General features: G+C 47.1%; 1 protein-coding gene across 1 annotated transcript in view; it reads right to left on the bottom strand.

The window, feature by feature from the left end:
• Nucleotides 1-5,608: 5,608 nt before the first annotated feature.
• LOC144110752 (putative rRNA-processing protein EBP2) overlaps nucleotides 5,609-18,487 on the bottom strand; it is a 60,293-nt gene continuing 47,414 nt past the window's right edge. The window contains exons 6-8 of the mRNA XM_077643826.1: nucleotides 15,431-15,530; nucleotides 14,330-14,474; nucleotides 5,609-5,761 (exon numbers count right to left, since the gene is read on the bottom strand). Of these exons, the coding sequence (XP_077499952.1) occupies nucleotides 5,705-5,761; nucleotides 14,330-14,474; nucleotides 15,431-15,530 (302 nt within the window). The 3' untranslated portion in view covers nucleotides 5,609-5,704. The remainder of the gene's footprint in view (nucleotides 5,762-14,329; nucleotides 14,475-15,430; nucleotides 15,531-18,487) is intronic.

The following is an 18,487-nucleotide window of genomic DNA, read 5'->3' on the forward strand; positions in this document are numbered from 1 at the left end:
ATGAGCCGCTGCGGTGGCTCAGTGGTTATGGCGCTCGGCTGCTGACCCGAAAGACGCGGGTTCGATACCGGCCGCAGCGGTCGTATTTCCATGGAGGCGGAATTCTAGAGGCCCGAGTATGTGCGATGTAAGTGCACATTAAAGAACCCCAGGTGGTCGAAACTTCCGGAGCCCTTCACTACGGTGTCCCTCATAGCCCGAGTCGCTTTGGGACGTTAAACCCTCTTATACCCTAAACCGTAAGTTAATGAGTGGTCGCTCGGGAAGAGCAACCAGCCATGGGTCGCGCAAGCCATACCTGTGACAGCATCTGCCATCGCAGGACAGTGGCGTATGGGAATTAACCCATAAAGCTATCTCGTCGTACCCTTCAGGCCGAGCGTATTTTAAGTGTCCCCTCCTTTTTCTTTCTTTTTTGTAGAAGTGGGCAAATGCTCTCATTCTTGCCTTTCCTCCATCTACCTCACCATTGAATCCTTGGCCCTCTATCAACCCCACCCTCATTCTTTTTTAAATTTCCTGATTCTCCCCCTATCCTCTCTTCCTGCCCCTCACCTCTCATTTCAGTTCTCCATTCTGCCTGCTATCCTTTATTTCCGCTGCACCAGCTCAGGTGCCGGGGCTAGCAAAAATCTTTTACATCCGTTTCATTATTATTTTAATAAAATCACCTACTACTACCTCATCCTGGAACCCGACCGCGGCGGCAGCATTTCGATGGAGGCGAGGCGCAAAGGCGCCCGTGTGCTGTGCGATGTCAATGCAGGCTAAAGGTAATAATATTATTAATAGTGTAATAATTGGTTTTTGGGGAAAGGAAATGGCGCAGTATGTCTCAGATATCGTTGGACACCTGAACTGTGCCATAAGGGAAGGGATAAAAGAGGGAGTGAAAGAAGAAAGGAAGAAAGAGGTGCCGTAGTGGAGGGCTCCGGAACAATTTCGGCCACCTGTGGATCTTTAACGTGCACTGACATCACACATCACACGGGCACCCTAGCGTTTTGCCTCCATAAAATGCAGCCGCCGCGGTCGGCTTCGAACCCGGGAACTCCGGATCAGTAGCCGAGCGCCCTAACCACTGAGCCCCCGCGGCGGGTGGTTAAAGATCCCCACGTGATCAAATTATTCCGGAGCCCTTCACTACGGCACCTCTTTATTGCTTTCTTCTTCACGGATCCCTCTTTTATCCCTTACGGCGTAGTTCAGGTGTCAGCCGATATGTGAGACAGATATTAAGCCATTTCCTTTCCCCAAAAAAACAATTTTCAATTAAATTTTTCTTCACCCTCGCCTTCACTTCCGAAAATTCCTTGGCCCTCCTTTGTCGACCAACGCTCGCCCTCACGATCAGCACTTTTACCAAATAGTTATTTTTTCCTTGGTGCAGACATGTGCCGGAACTACAGACGCGAAATATTCACTGCGACCGGTCTCGGCTAAGTCGAGCCGCATATGGATCTTGCTTAGCACTCCGAAGTTTTCAGTAGCCAATAATGGCCGGAAAAAAATTCTTAGGCAATTCTCAGTGTATCCTTTGAATGCGTTCGCAGCCGAAACGTATACACGTTCTATCCGAGATTGACGCCCTAAAGTTCGTTATATCCGAGGTAAACACACTTATTTGGTCACATCATAGGTCCAGACACATTTCTGCATACCGTAGGTTAACACCTCAGGTATTAACCTCGGGTTAATACAAAGTTCATTATATTCGAGGTGGCATATACTAAGGTTCATTATATCCAAGGTTGTATACCATGTCAGTGTGTGTGTGTGTATATATATATATATATATATATATATATACACACACACACACTACGTTCGTAGCCCGCTGGGCAGGTTTCCGCCTGCCACATGGTTAATTACAGACTGCTTTCGCCATTTCCGCGTGCATATAGATCGTTCTAATGCTAACGCATTAATGATTACTCATAGACTGTGCTCATGTTGTAGTGGATACTTCCGGCAACGGCAAAAATTAACTGTGCCAGGAGAATCGGGGCTGTGAAAAGTGCAGAAAAATCCTTCTCGCGACGCCCTATGTAGCCAATCAGAAGCAAGTGCCGAAAGTCTCCCGGCTGCCGGTACAATATACACTGCCATAACTAATCGGGCCGACCGAGCGACGCACACTCCTTAATTGGTTGGTTTTAGAGGGAAAGGAAATGGCGCAGTATCTGTCTCATATATCGTTGGACACCTGAACCGCACCGTAAGGGAAGGAATAAAGGAGGGAGTGAAAGAAGACACTCCTTAAGCTTTAAGGGGGCGGAGCGACAAATCAGTTAACGGAAAAAGAGATTTGGACTGCTGACCGAAGACAGGGGTAATGGCCGACTATGTCCGCTGCCCGTAGCTGTTCACGGGAGTTGGGACAAGTCTTCACCGAATGGACATAAGAGCGACTGCATCAGTCAAGCTCTGCACGGGCTCAGGCCTACACCGAAAGCTCGGACCTGTCAAAACTCGATATAACACGGATGTTACGAATTATTGGATGTATCGAAATCTTCCTAAATATTTTTAACAAACCTGTGGAATTCGTACTTTATATACGTAACGAAGTTGGACATAGATACATGGATCCCCCTGCGCCAATTCAGCAGCGCCCACTCAGATGGCAGGCGGCAGACTTCGCCGCACAACACAAGTAAATGGTGCTGGTGCGACAAGTGTTCGCGCATTTGTCTCGCAATAGTGCTTTAGAGCGAACGCTCTACTACTCCCGTGCAAAGCTGAAGGTCATATGGCTATGAAATTTGACGTTCAAACCAGGAGGAGCAGAGTCTTGGCTCTGACGTCATGCCACGTGACTCACCGCAGCTGCGTATAGGGAGCAGACGGCACTCTCGCAACTGGCGGAAATCGCGTGACGCGCCGTTCGCTATATAAAAGCTTGTGGCGTGTGCTTATCTTCATTCACACAAAGCCATGCATGAGCACAGTGCCGCAACTAGTGCTTCGACGATGTATCGTCGCCGTCAGGGGGAATCTGATGATTTTTACGATATGGAAAGGCGTCATGGTAGGAAAACTTGAAGACCAGAGCTTTCGATGGTCTTACTAGGTTCAGCCGGGTTGAACCACAGCTATTTTTTTTTAAGCTCGCAATCGCCAACAGTGCTAACATGCTTTCGCGCCTCTCGCCGACAGCGCCCCCTTAGCAGAGGCAGACGGCTGTAGCCTAGCAGCAGCCATCACAGCTGCGTTCATGTCAAATGCTCCCGAGGAGGTCGAAACGGCGATAGCCTTCATTCTGACGTACCATTTTTACTAGACACTAGTGCTGCGCGGAAGAAACCGTAGCTGGTGCTTAGCCTGCTACCGCTGCGTTAGCGGTGCTGTGCGGGGAAACCAACCTGACTGGCGGGCACGGTTTTCCGTGGACTCCGGGATCGATACGGCGTTCAAATATCGGAAAAGGTCTCCTATTTTCTCCATTACGGATGGCCGGAGCAGTCTTGTACACATTGCATTACCGATTACAATTACTTTATCTGAAATGCGACTGATTGCAGCAATCATTCAATTAGAGCACTAAAAAAGTAACTCGTTACTGTTGTGTAACTCTCCTTCCAACTTTTATTGCTTTAACACAAATATACCCAAACTACATATGAACTACTATAGCTTGTTTGATAGATTGTTAGACGTTAATTTTCAAAGAAGCTACCTCTCAGTTTTATTCAATAATTTTCCCACATTTCCTCGTGAAGAGAACAGCAGCTACACTGAACACTCTCTCAATGTATGTGCTGGAGCAAAGGGCTTTAGTGTCCAAGTCCTCTATGCAGCGTCGCGTTTTGTTGTTGCTCCATGCTGTGTGTGCATGCCTGCGAGTTCAGTGTAGTGGGAAGCAAGTTGTGGCACCATCTGACAAGACAGGGTCCCTACCACGGTCTCTACACAGTGGTCCCATGATGTTTCTCACGACGAGAACTGCCATAGAGGATAGCAGTGATCCGGTTGTGGGCCGGACATGATCGCATGTCATGGTTTTTGACAGGTGGCCTGTTGTCGCTCTGTCATGAAGGAAACATTCCTATTAGCACCAGTGTTTGTCATCAGGTTGAGGTTCTCAATGCTGCACTGTCGGTTACAACTTTTTGGAAAAAAAAATAACTGTATACCAGTAACCAACTGCAGAAAAAAGTGCATTAATTACCCGGAACATTATTGTTTGAAAAATAATCTATTAGTTACAAAATTAAAAGAAAATGTAACTGATCACATGTATCCAATTATACTTGTAACACGTTACGTACAACTCTGTGCCCTAGTTTCTGTCCCATCACCGATTAAATTGCGCTGCTCACGCGTGCGTTTTTTTACTAAATTTTATATTACGATTTTCAGCAATATCAAACTTTTACGATTTTTTACCTGTTCTCTATACCAAGGTTCGTTTGCATAATCATCGCACACAGCTTATCCGAGATATTTTCGTGCATCGCATTTACAACCTGTGAGCCTGCAACCTTCGTTAGGTTTCCTAAACGATTTCTAATAAGCCTTTCCTTTTGACCCTTACTTCTCAGGACACATTAGGTTTAAAGCAGCTTTCTTGACACTTCCAATGACCAGTTCAGAACAGTGCCATGTTATTTCTTAAAGCACACGAGGAATTTAACTCAATGTAATTTTCAGTCATGCGTTAGATTCGAAAATTGTGAGGGTAGACACCTGTATACCTTTTTTGTTTGTGGGACGCAAGGTCTGTAGGCAAGCTACTATATGTGCACTTGTTGATTTATTCTTAGAGCCGCTTTTACAATGTTTTAGTGTCCACTGTAAGATAACTCTTACAAGCTTCCGTATACTGATCATCCTTAAGCTGCAAAGTGGAGGACGATACACGCTAATGGCATCAAATGCCTTTTCCAGCCCAACACAGCTCATTGGAATCTCCTGGTCGGCAAAAGCAGGGCTGGGACTCCAGAAATAAACCCGAGCAGTGTTCTAGCTGCGACTGCATAAATAAGTGCTGCTTTCAGACAAAAATCGATTGCAGTTATCTTCAATTGTCTGCTGCTAAAGTGCCTCTACATCCTGCAGCTACATATCAACTTTTAATCCCTTGGTAGCCTGTCAAGTATTATGCATTTTGTGTATTACATTTCAGTTCCACATAAGCACTGGGTTTGTGTGATTTCTTATCGTCCTTCAAAGCATCCCGCTGTTAAACGTAAATGCCAGAAAATATCCCTGGTTGCGAAGGTATGATAGAATGACATCTGTTAGTTGCCAGCAAGAGGCGCACAGGTGCGGAGGGCATCTCGACTAAAGGCAACACATATCTGCAGCTAGTACCCAGCCATTTGTGGTGCTATAACAACTCTGCAAACTGTCACAGGTAGATTGTAAATGGTGTGCATCGTGTGGTGTGCAACGCCCTCTTCTCTTGGACGTACGAAGCATCTCTGTTACCATTTTTTGGATCATCCAAAACATTCCACACATTTAAAATGCAAAGATGCTGACATTTCAAAATTTCACGCTTGATGAAACATGCCGCAAGTGACCACAGGGGCTGAGTCCGAAGTTGAGAGCCCCAGAATGCAAACCAGCTACTGCCTTGCTATATATGCCAGATTGACAACAATGCCAAACAAGAAACATGTACAGTTTATTCTTTTCTCAGTCAACTCACAGCAGCCACTCATATCTTGGTCCAGTGCACACAACAAGCAGGACAGCGTCATTTTCTCCTCTGCTTGTTCTTCATATTCTGCCGCCTTGCCTTGCCAGGACGTTTCTGCAAGACAACAGTAAAATTTTAAAATACAGTCAAACCTCGGTATAACGAACACGGATATAAAAGATTACTGGTTATACTGAACTGTTTGTAAATATTTTTAAAAATACAAGCAATTCTTAGTCGACATATCGAAAGAGGAATGCCATAAAAGAGATATATCGAACTGCCGAGCACGAAGCTGAGGTTGCTTGGCAGGCAGGCAGCTGGCTTTGCCTCATTACACAAGTGACTAGCCATGGTGCGGCAAGCATCGATGCCGCGGTTAACACTTTATCTTGCACTTGCTGACAGCACCACGGAAGATATAGCAATGTTAACATTTGGCAGCCAGGCAATGAGCACCGTTTTGCACCTCTCGGCCTTCGACAGTGCCCCAGAGCCAGGGACGTGGTTGGTTGTAGCCTTCCGGTAGCTATCCTTAGCTGACGTCGCTTGGAGAGGAGGATTTCACACTCTCCACTTGGACACTTGTTAAAAGAAGCTTCAGAAATACCGTATTTACTCGAATCTAGGCTGAGACTTTTTGTTTTTAAATCGTTTACGAAAGTCGGGGCTCGGCTTAGGATGCGGTTTGCCTGCAACTGCTAAACATGTAATGCCATCTCGCGGCCATAGCTTGCATGCAGCTGCTTGCAGGCTTCATTTTGCTTGTTGGTACAGGCTTTTTGAACGTTGTGAACAAATGACTCGCCGTCCCGTACTTGCTTGTGTTCGCCGCCACGTGACTTCGAGAAACGCCTGTGTTTGCGGCGCAATGGGCCTCCCAAGCGATGCCATTATGTCGCGGCTTTTAAGCGGAAAGCACTTCAAACCTACAAACCCGGCGCGACTTCACCGTGGATGAGAAGAACATGCGCCGGTGGCAGAAGCTGTGGAACGAGCTAATCAGCTGCGCTGCAAAGCGAATGGCCTTCATTGGACCCAAGAGCGGGCGACACCACGAGATGGAAAAGAATGTCGCCAACTTTATCAGGAAGCAAAGGGAAGGTGCAGTGCCCGTGACGATGGAGATAATACAACCAAAGGCAAGGGAGGTCGCTAACTTTAGAGGCGTCCTACAGACCCAATTTAAAGCCAGCAGGGACTGGGTCACTCGTTTCATGAAGCATTTCGGGTTCTGCCTGCAACAGCGAACTTCCGTATGCCAAAACCTAGCACCTGATTTTGAGGAGAAGCTGGTGGAATTTCAGCGCTTTGTGATCAAGAAGCGGCTGGAGAAGCAGTACAGTCTGGGCCAAATCGGTGACACCGATTAGACCCCACTATATTTCAACATGCCTGTGCCATACACAGTTGATGAGAAGGGCACAAAACAGGTGAAAGTAAGAACTGCTGGGTATGAAAAGCAACGTCTTACCGTGATGTTATGTTGCATGGCCGATGGGCGAAAAATGCCGCCGTACCTCATTTTTAAGCGGAAAACGCTTCCATCCAGAGAGGTTTTCCCTAAAAACGTCGTGCACACACACGAAAATGGATGTATGAGTGGTGCCCTAGTCGAAGATTGGGTGAAGATCATTTGGCAATGTCGTGCCGGGGCCCTGTTGTTCAAAGAGTCACTCTTAATTCTCGACTCCTATCGGGGCCACTTGACAGATGCCTTAAAGTCAGTGCTTTCGAAAGGCGGTATGGACACTGGGGTGATACCCGCAGGAATGACGAGCCAGCTACAACAACTCGACGTTGCAATCAACAAGCCCTTTAAGGATAGGCTGCGGGAGCACTACAACAACTGGCTGACACTTCACGACCACCAGCTCACACCGACCGGGCGCATCAAGCGTGCTTCGCTTAGCCAAGTGGCGAACTGGGTTGCCGCGGCATGGGAGGAAATTCCAGCCGAACTGATTGTACGGCCCTTCTGCAAGTGTAGCGTCTCGAACACGCTGGATGGAAGTGAAGACAGTGCGCTGTGGGAGGAAGCCAGTTACAAAGAGGACAGCGATGTCAGCGATGTTGACAAAGATGATGAGTGAGCATTCGATGTGCTACGACAAGCATCGCAAGCTTAATAAAATACATGTTCCAGTCCTAGTCAATGCCTTTTTTCATACGGCTTACATTCAAGTAACCTTTTATTTTCTCACTTTATGAATTTCGGGGGTCAGCCTAGAATTGAGGCCGGCCTAGGCTCGAGTAGATATGGTATGGTCAGACATATTGATTTTCTGACACAAGAGTTGTAATGCTCACACACCAAAAATATAGCTTAAAAACAACTGCTACAAAGTGAAATACAGTGAAAGCTCGTTAATTCGACCCCCGTTAATTCGGACAATCGGATAATTCGACCTGCACGCATGGTCCCTACAATTATATATAGGAGTCTTGGGGCAAAACTCTCGTTAATTCGGACAAATTTTACCGCCCATCGGTTAATTCGACCTAGTTCCACGGCCCGCCAAGAGCGGCGCTACTGCAAAGTTGGAAAAAAAGAATGTAGCGTAGGCCATCCGTACGGTCATCGTCATCAGCAGTGCGAGAGAGGGCGAGGGAAGCAAGGTTAGCAGTGGCCGAAGCGCCCGGTGTCTTTCTTTGTGCTTCGTTGCCTCTTGCAGTCGTGCTCAGTCGTCGTGTTAACCCTACCTTCAGCAAGTCTCGTTTTGGTGTGTGTCGTCGTTGCCCCGTGTTTCTTGCTGCTACGATCGCGGTTATTGAACCCTAACACGCCTTTTCTGGATATTGCGTGCTTTGCCAGCGTGTTTACTGTGCTGTTTTCGAGTGCGTAGCGCGCCGTGCCTGCGTGCCTCGCCATCGCGTCCTGCTCCGATGGCGACACCGGCAAAGCGGCCGAAGTACAACCAGGCGAAGGACCTAACCACGAAAGTGGAAATATTGAAGGTGCTGAAGGATGGTGTTTCGCGCTCTGACGTGATGGTCAAGTATGATGTTAAAAGAACCACCTTGGCCACTTACGTGAAGAATGAAAACAGCATTATGGAGGCGTTTGACAGTGAAGCCTACGGTGACAAAAGGAAACTACTGCGGACTGCGGCCCACCCGGAACTCGAAGAAGCCGTAATGCGATGGATTAGAAACGCACGTGAGGCCTACCTCCCTGTGAGTGGGCCATTAATTTGTGCCCAGACTGAAAGGTTCGCCACAAAAATGAACCTTGAAGAGTTCAAAGCTTCTGAAGGTTGGCTTGCTCGCTTCAGAAGCCGTCACAATCTGACTTTTAAGAGTGTGTGTGGCGAAAAAGCATCCGTGGACGAAGACAGGATCGAGGAGTGGCGGATCACCGGGCTTCGTGAACACCTAGCTGCGTACGACGCTCCGAATATATTTAACGCTGACGAAACAGCGCTTTTCTTTAAAGCACTCCCGGATAAGACGATCACCTTTAAAGGTGACCCCTGCACAGCTGGGAAAAGAAGCAAAAAAAGGGTCACTGTGCTACTTGCCGCCAACATGACGAGAACAGAGCGTCTGCCTCTCCTAGTGATCGGAAAGGCTCAGAAGCCGAGGTGCTTCAAGAACGCGCGGCGCCTTCCGGTTGAATACCAAGCCAACAGGAAGGCTTGGATGACGTCCAGCATATTTCAGTCCTGGCTTCATCAAATGGATCGGTGTTTTCGAGCTGAGAAACGGAAGGTCCTCATGGTTGTGAACAATTGCAGTGCTCACTGCAAGGTGTCGGGACTGGAATGGATTAAGCTTGTGTTCCTCCTGCCGAATACAACCGCAGCCCATCAGCCCATGGACCAGGGCATAATCCAGTATATAAAATGCAAGTACAGAAAGCATGTATTGCAGCGCATGCTCCTCTGTATGGAAGCTGGGAAGAAGTACGACCATACGCTCCTCAGCGCTTTGAACATTCTGGCGCACGAATGGGGTAACACGCCTACAGCAGTTATTGCGAACTGCTTTCGGCACAGCAGTTTTGTGCAACCGAACTGCGGTGTGGGGGAACTGCCGACAGAAGCAGCTGACGCAACCACAGAAGACGACAGCTGTTTCGACAGCGTTTTGCCTCCTGCCGTGCGGCTCGTGGATTACGTGTCCATCGATGATGGTGTCGCCATTGCCGGTCAGCTGACCGAGGACGAAATCATCCAAGAAGTGACAGGCGCCGACAACGACGATTCGTCGGAAGATGACAATTGTGAGCACCTGCCCCAAACGCCGAAGAGCACGGTGAAAGAAGCCGCAGAAGCCTTGTCCGTGCTGGAAGACTTCTGTGAACAAATTCCGGATGGTTCGCGTGCTGCGGAGCATCTGGCAGCTGTTCGAGCTATTGTAGCCGCTCAAATTCGCCCGAAAAAGCAGACGACGATAACAAACTTCTTTGCCAAATAAAGGTATGTCATGCTGGGGCAAATTTCATGTTTTTTGTGGTTCATTCGATATTTCGACATTCGGTTAATTCGACAATTTTTCGCGGTCCCGTCAGTGTCGAATTAACGAGCTTTTACTGTACATAAGACACAGAACAGCACAAGATAGATACAACACTAACAACTAAATAAAACCAGAAAACAGTATCGAAAAAAGTGTTGTATATAGCCACGTATAATGACTTCAAATGTAATACCTGTGCTACACGGGCGTTTCGAATGCCTTCCAAACGAATGTCATTCGACTCGACTGCCAAACCTGCGCTGCTACACGACGTTTTTGAACGGCAATCGGTTCACATGACATTCGAGTCGACGGAGCTCTGCGGAGACATTCGAGATTTTGGAATGCCTTCGAAACACAAGCGCGACTACTCTCTACCGCAGCGTCTTCGCGTCATAGGTGGCAGCATAGGTTTTGAAGAGCAAATACGTTCGTTAAACGATGAAATTATAAATACTATTTATATACACTACACGGATCTTTTCCAGAAGTTTTGTTAGCAAGAAAATATTAACCGCATACTCTGGAACCCATCGTAGGAAAGAAAGGCAGCCATTTTGACCCAGTGTGTTTTTTCACTTTGTGCTGTTGCTTTTGCTGTGTTTTGTCTTTTTATTTTGTGTGCGTGTGCGTCTGTGCATCTGTGTGTACATTTTAAGTGAGCTTTTTTTTTATTCGGTAAAGTTTATTGCACTTTTTGTTTTTGCGACACACGCAGGAGATAGAGCCCAATGTAGCCAACAGACCGCACACAAAAAATGGCAGGGCTATGGGCTTGGGCCTCTATTAGAACAGAGGCGTTTAGTAATGAATAAATAGTAAAATTTATTAGAAATGACATATTACTTTTAAATGTAGCAATTTTATAGCGGACTGTAACTATACAAATTAATTGTTGCTGCTATATTTGTTTAAAACAAAACTTGACGGCAGCAGCACCCCTGTAGCTTGGCGGCAGAATACTGAAGCTTTTGAATGCTTTTGGAATAGTCGTGTAGCACCGTACGGGTCCAACCAGTCTGAATGCCATTCGAAGTTTCGAATGCCGTTCGACTCGAATGTCATTTCAACGTACCCGTGTAGCACAGGCATAAGTCGGGCCCCCAATATGCAATGTTGCTGGCCAAAAATATATAAGTTGACGAATACATCACACTTCATTACGTAGTTTCAAAATCCCATCGAATCACAGCACGCACACATCTAAAGACAATGGCAAGGCAAACAGTCGGAGATAAACAGCGACCAAGCACAATAAAACGGCTCCCTGTCCTGCTTTCCATACTTGCCTGCTGCCTGGCTGACAGAGGCAGACATAACTGCCAAAGGTTCTATGGTTTCAGATTCCACCACAACACACAATCTGCAGCTTCTACTACGCCACTGAGAATATCGGAAGTTTGCTCTCACACTGTCTACTGAACGCCCAAGAACACCCAGAGCACAAGCGAGCCCCGTAAATTGCTCGCAATTCAAATTTTTGTCAGCAGAATTCATATTCATTGAACACACGATTTCTGTTTTTTTTCACTCATGGAGGTCCATGCTTTCTGCTTAGAACTGGCATGGGCAAGAGGTGTATATTCCCATTGGCTTGGATGAAACTACCTTCAACCCCTAAATATAGGCTGGCTCTGCATACAGGTCGACCTGTCAATTTTGAAAGATTGTTCTTGCAAAAAAAAATAGACTTATAAGCAGCACTATGTACGTATGTGCAGACACACAACCTATGCATACACTGAGTAGACACTGCAGCTAGTATGCACACATGAGGCCACATTTATTATAGGCCAGCAAAAAAACTCAATGACACCAATTTGGGTGACACTTTGGGAATGAATGAGCAGTCACCACTACGCACTACACTAGCTGATCACATGCTGACTTCTTATTTAATTTTTTATTTTTTTTATTTTTGTTCTTGGCCTTTCTGTTCTTGTCATCTTTTAAGAGGGGAGACGGCTCTTGGAGGCAAAAAAATCGTGAAAAAAATTGATTTTTCAAAAATGGAATTTTCAAAATCTGAAGCTGTTTCTTTACGAGCCTGTGAATTTTCTAATCTCCTGAGCCAATATTTGAGCTGTAAAATGAGTAGACAACTTGGATCCGAGCTCTCTCTTGACAGATTTTTGCGCAATAACAGGGCTTTTTCCGCGACATGCTATTATCGTTTCACTGCAGCGATCGCAGCCACCTTGGTCTCATTTGGAAGAGCTGCTTTTCGTTTTGAATTTCGCGCAGTTGCTGCTTTGTTATGCTTATTGAATGAGGGAGAAAATGCCGCCAAAAAGCAGTCGCAACGCACGATGCTATTCGCTAGTTGGTGCACGTGACCGAAGGCTGCTATCTAATTAGCTGAAAGGCCTTGTGTCATCTGCTGAAAGCATCCGTTGAGAGCAAGCGGTAGCCATCTTGCCAAGGTGTGTTAGCTGGTGCACCTCGCGACGATGTCAACGTCGGCGCCAAAGTTCCACATGACTCACAGATACGGGAAAAAGAGGACAATAATCGCTCATTACCAACCTGAACAAGAGCATCACGGTCACCTCGAGCAGCACGGACACCGCAAGCGCCGTGGATACGCCTCTGCAGGCGGATCGGGAGGTGCCGATCGAGCTAAGCCTAACTGCGGCGCCGGTCGCGGAAGCCTCAACAGGCAGCGGTCGTGTTCGACATGATACCCCAAAGCTGCAACCTTGTGCGATCGAAGAAATGGACAAGAAAGTTCAGGAGAAACTTCAGCAGACAGCATCAGTGCCAGCAACAGAGTGCAAGGCAGCGTTCTTCAGTGGAATGAGAGACTCCGCAACTGCCCCACTCGGCGACACCTTCTCCATCGTCAGCTTGCGTTTGGTGAACAAGATACTGGCATCAGTGAAGTGCAAAGTATGCAATGGCGACGTGACGACACAAAAATCCGACAGAGAGTATGGCCTCGCCGCCAAACTGATCCTGACATGTGTGAACTGTTGCGACATTTCATCTCGATGGAGTTCGCCGCGTGTGGAGACCGACCAGACAGTGAGCCCGTTCGCGGTGAACATCCTCGCCGTGCGCGCGATGCAGTCAACGGGAAACCAGCGTGCCGTGAAGAATGACATATTTTCGGTGATGAACATATCCCACCGCGGTGTGCATTCAAAAACTTGGAAGAAATACGCCAAAAAGAAGTTGACTTCCGCGGTGGACCGTGCGGCTCAGAAGTTGACTTTCGACTGTGCGCCATCAGTTCGGGAAGTTTACACGGAGTTGAATCTGCAGAAAATCTGCAGCGCACACTGAAAAAGCGCCATTTTAATCACTCTGGTCATACAGACTACATCCCAGAAGGCTATTGGGTGCCTGCTAATGCCAGTATGTGAACAAATTTGAAGCACTTTGCCATAAACAACAGTTTTTTTAGCACGTAGCCATATGTGTAGACTAGGCAATGTTGGGAGCAGAATTTGTAATTAAGGTTCAGAAATTTTTTAACTTGCTCTAGTTTTTGATTGCAAGTTGGACACTATTTGTACCTTGAGTTTCAATGTCTTTAAAAACTACTTATGATGGTAAAATTGAAAAACTGTATCCAACATTTCACCCTTTTGTGTTTCCAGAACCTAACCAAGTGAAATTTATGAACATTTATAATGTGCTTTTTCTCTTAATTTTTCTTATTAATGAGAGGGTGTTAATTATGCATAACTCAGGAACTAATCAGCCTATCATGAAACCAATGAGATTTTTTGGAATCAGCACGGAAACCTAGTCAAGAGTGTGTATTTTGATTAAATTTGGAGCAGAAACAAAAATTTTTTCTTTTAAGAGCAGTCCGCCCATTAATGCCGCAACATCAGTCATTCTCTATTTTGCCTTCATAGATCCCTGGGAGTCCTTGTACCCTGGTGCAGCGGTTAAGCGATGCAGCACTGCCCTGCGATGGCAGGTGCTACCACCGGTGGGACTTCTGTGACCTAGGATGCTCTTGACGGGCAACCACTCGTGACAAATCGGTAATTTTACTACCACCTGCGACAGTGGACAGTTTGCTCACAATCCGGTGAGCAGGGCTTCACTCCTAGGGCTTCAGAGGGTTTCACCACCTCTGCGACATGTCCCCTCTAATGCTCGCACATTAAAAAGCATAAAGCATTGCCATGTGAGGCAATGCTCATACTGACTCTTTGACAGGTGTAAACGCAGTCCTAACAGAGAGGGCAGGAAAGACGACCAAACCTTGCCGGCCCCTGGTGCCATGTTGTGCTTCTTCCGACTGAAGCCCTCCACGTCGGCCGAACTGCTCGCCGTGTTGAACTTGGACCGCTTGCGCTGGCCGCCATAGCCGTACTTCTTGTCCTTGTACTGCCTCTTCAATTGCGACCTGGCAGGATGCACAAAGTGTGCCAGAGAAGAGGAGGAGGAGGAAGGTGAGAAAACTGACCACAGATTTGCCACCATGGCAGTGAGACGTGGAGCAACAACTGGGGTGGTCCGAAATGCTGGTGTCAGTGAGTGTTCTTAACGCCAAGTGTGGGAGGAGTGATTTAATGCATTTATGCCGGCACACTTTCATTAGTATTCCGACATATATTCTGACGCAATGCGTGCCAATGCGTGCAATGTAGCCAAAATTTGTTGGGCAACAGCACCGAGGATAACCATGTATTCTAAATTCTAAAAACTGATACAGATATTACTTATGGTGGGCTCCGCACCTCTCAATAATTAAGGAGCCTAACAGTAATAGTTAAAAAGTTAACTGCTCAATATTAAATGACCAGCCTGCTATAGTTAGCCTTAGCTGTATTCTGATGTACTACACAGCTAACAATGCTATGCCGATAAAAGTGCTCTTATAACTCAAAAAGCCTATTTTTAAAAATTGTGTAGTCTTAGGTGAAACACTCTGTACACATTGAGCAAATGATTACTCTATAAGCTTGAGTGAGAGGCACAATACTAATTTCACTCTGGATGTTTGTTTTATAGGGGTTTAATGTCCCGAAGCGACTCAGGTTATGGGGACGCCATAGTGAAGGGCTCCAGAAATTTCGACCACCTGGGGTTCCTAAATGTGCACTGACATTGCACAGTACAGAGGCCTCTAGAATTTCGCCTCCATTGAAATTCAACCACCGTGACCGGCATCGAACCCGCGCTTTTCGGGTCAGCAGCCGAGCGCCATCACCACTGAGCCACCGCGGCGGCTCTCTCTGGATGGATGGTACTGATAAAACATTTACTTCACTGTATGAATAATGCTCTTGACTGCAAACTGAGTGTTCCCTTACATGCTGCAGCTACCTGTATGCCCTCCATTGCATGCGAATGACTCACTTTGAGAGGCGCTTTCCCTTTCCTGGTTGGTTGCCAGCTGCAGCTGGCTTTGGGCCTTTCTGCTTTCCAGTATTCTCCAAGAAGTCTAGCGATCCCTGGCCTGCAAAGAAAGAAGAAACAAGATGGCGGCTGTTTACTCTCCAAGTACAGAGTGATGAGCACCACACTTCGAGACTTTTTTTTGGAAACAGAGCAGAACCCAGACGGCCAGCAATGTCCAACGGATGTCCATTTAAGGTCCGTACGTCTGAAGCCGAATTCGGACATCCGAAGGAAGAACACAGCAGGTCCGAAAGTGGACATCTGAATCCGGATGTCGGGTGGGCATCTGAAAATCCGAATCTGGATGTCCGGTGGGCTTACAAGGGGCGTCCTACTTAGGACCGATTTTGAAAACGGGCAGAACAGAAGAATCTCGTTCCCATTTGGCAGTAAACCGGTATATTTCGTGTCTGGTTGTAGGAGGCGGGGAGGGCTAGAGAGCTGCCCACTGAGGACTCTTATTAGAAGCTCAAATTGGCTCGGTGACCTCTAGTTTTATTTCTGGTGTTTTGCAACACTGTTAGTGCTGAAAAACTTCCATAATGCGGGCTGCAAGAGCAGCACACGGCATCAAGTGTCTGCACTCCTTAGCACAGCTGCTTAAACACAGACGCCGTGCTAACTTCGTATTCGGCACGCCTGCAGTGGCCCATACAAGTAAGCAAGCAACCTTTCAACGAGAGAGTCCTTCTAGCAACGAATCTCTGCGGAGCACTTAAGTAATATGTTTAGCTTTTTACTAAGAGCTTTCAAGAGATTCTCCACTACACAAATAGCACAGACAAATAGCTAAACTAAAGCCAAATAGCTGCAGTAGCCAATGAGCGAATGACGACATATTTGTGGCTGAGGGCAAGCATATCCTGCATCACAGTTTGGGTTACAGCCTTGGTTCAAATTCAGTTGTATAAGTTGGCCTCTGACAGGACGCAGACCAGGGTAGAGTGGCTGTAACCCTGAGCAAGCAGCTTTGTGCATACTAAATGTCGTCATTTGTCTTTCCATGCTGGAATGGGCCAAATAGGTGGGACAATGATGATAACATGAAACTGGCAGAACCAGGCTAATACAACCAGCGCAGTAAAAAAAATATGGCAAGATGTTTTATTCAACAAAGCTGACCTGAAAGCTATACAGTGAAAGCTCGTTAATTCAAACTTTCAGGAACAAGGAAAAAAGTTTGAATTATCCGATGTTCGAATTATCGAATGGCCTCGAAAAAACTGACAAGAACCATTTGCATTACGATATATGTACCACATTTACCCGTGTAATGAACCCACTCACATAATGACCCACCCACCCCCAATTTTTGCCTAAGAATTTGAAAAAAAGAAAAGCGTCAGTCACTAACGCTTCCCTCCGTTTTGCACTGTCATGGTCCAAAACGCATTTCTTGACAGTGCGCCAAGATACTGCGCAGTAATAGCCTCACGGTGTGTACTTTTTGACTTAGCTTTAGCAAGGGGGAGAAGAGAACTTCGCAGTGCCAGCACTTCTCCGGTTGTGCAAGCCTCGTTTTCAGTACATTCGACTTAAGGGGTGACCCACATGGAGCGAACTTGCGCTGCGAATTTTGAGCGGCACGGTGGAACGCCGCCGCACCGCCGCCATGCAGCACCACAAGCGGCACCATATGCTTAGCAAAAAGCTGAAAAGAACAGCTGTGCATTTACAATTAAGCTATTATTTATTCAATGACAACAAAGAGGACGAATTATTCTTTGTGGCCCCTTTCTGAACCAAAATAGTTAACCTGTTTGAACCTCCCACGCTTCCTGACATCAACCGACACGTAGTGGCTAACACTAACAGCTTTCAAAAACCGGAAACATTCTAAAAATCTAGCGCATTTCATGGCAAAAATTTTGTGCTGCGAGCATATTCAGACAAAGCGAAAGCTTCGTGCGACTTTTGTTTGCCGTGAACACGAGGCACAGTAGCGGCAACGATGAGTTCGCGGTCAAGCGAGAGACCGCTTGGGTCGTGGGCCCGAGGCTTCGGCAGGCACGGCCATGTTGTAGAAGCGGGCGGAAGTCAGACGCATTCGCGCCCTGATTGGTCCGCGCTGTTAGCCCGTGTTGGCCGCTTCTGGCCAGCGGCTGACCGCCGGGCCACGGCCGGGCGATGTTAAAAGCCGGCATCATGATCGCGGCTGACTGCGTGCTTCCGTTGGTGACTGATGGGTGTAAAGATGGACGACACTCGCAAAGAAAAGTTTTTCGCACATAATTTGTAGCGCCTGTCCTAAGTCATAGCCTTTCATGGTCGTTGGCTGAGACTGCGCCGACAGTACTGATCTGTATTTCCAAGTTAACAGGGCTAGAATTAACGAGTATTTAGTTGTGAGTTTCAGAGGCTGTGCGGAAATGAGGGTAGGCAGCCGCCGCCACAGCCGGCAACCCCTACCCTCCAGCGCCGCGCCGGTGATGGTGCCATTTAGGCTTTACCCACTCTTACACGGTTTTATCTGGTTCCATGTTCAGTCCCCGTTTAGGACGTGCGCAGCCTCTAACTATGCGGAAGTGCTTTTTTTTTGGCCACGTGCTGTGTTCCAAGCTGCCCAGACGCGGCGGTGTGTAGTTCGAATTATTCGTAGCGGAACCAACTCGCTTTCGAATTAACGGGCTTTTTGTACATAGATCTCTATGCAGCTTGGCCGGACCAAGTAGTGTAGTTAGAATTATTCAAAAATTCGAATTATCAAGGTTCAAATTAACGAGCTTTCACTGTACAAGGCTCCACGGTGGAGGGCTGCGAATTATATCAATGATCGGCATTCTGATTTCTGCATTCTGACCCCAGGGTATGAGAGCAGCCCGAGAACTGTTCCGCGGAACAGTTCTCGGGCTGCTCTTATGGAGCTCTGCACTTTGAAGCTGCAAAGGGCCTCTGAGAGACGCCACTGTGGAGGGCTCTGGATTAAGTGCGACCTCCTGTGATTCTTTAACTTGCACGAACAAACATAGGACACAGGTGCTTTTTTTTTTCAATAATCTCCACTGAAATGCATTT

The sequence above is a fragment of the Amblyomma americanum genome, chromosome 11, assembly GCF_052857255.1.
Source record: "Amblyomma americanum isolate KBUSLIRL-KWMA chromosome 11, ASM5285725v1, whole genome shotgun sequence".
NCBI lineage: Eukaryota > Metazoa > Arthropoda > Arachnida > Ixodida > Ixodidae > Amblyomma > Amblyomma americanum.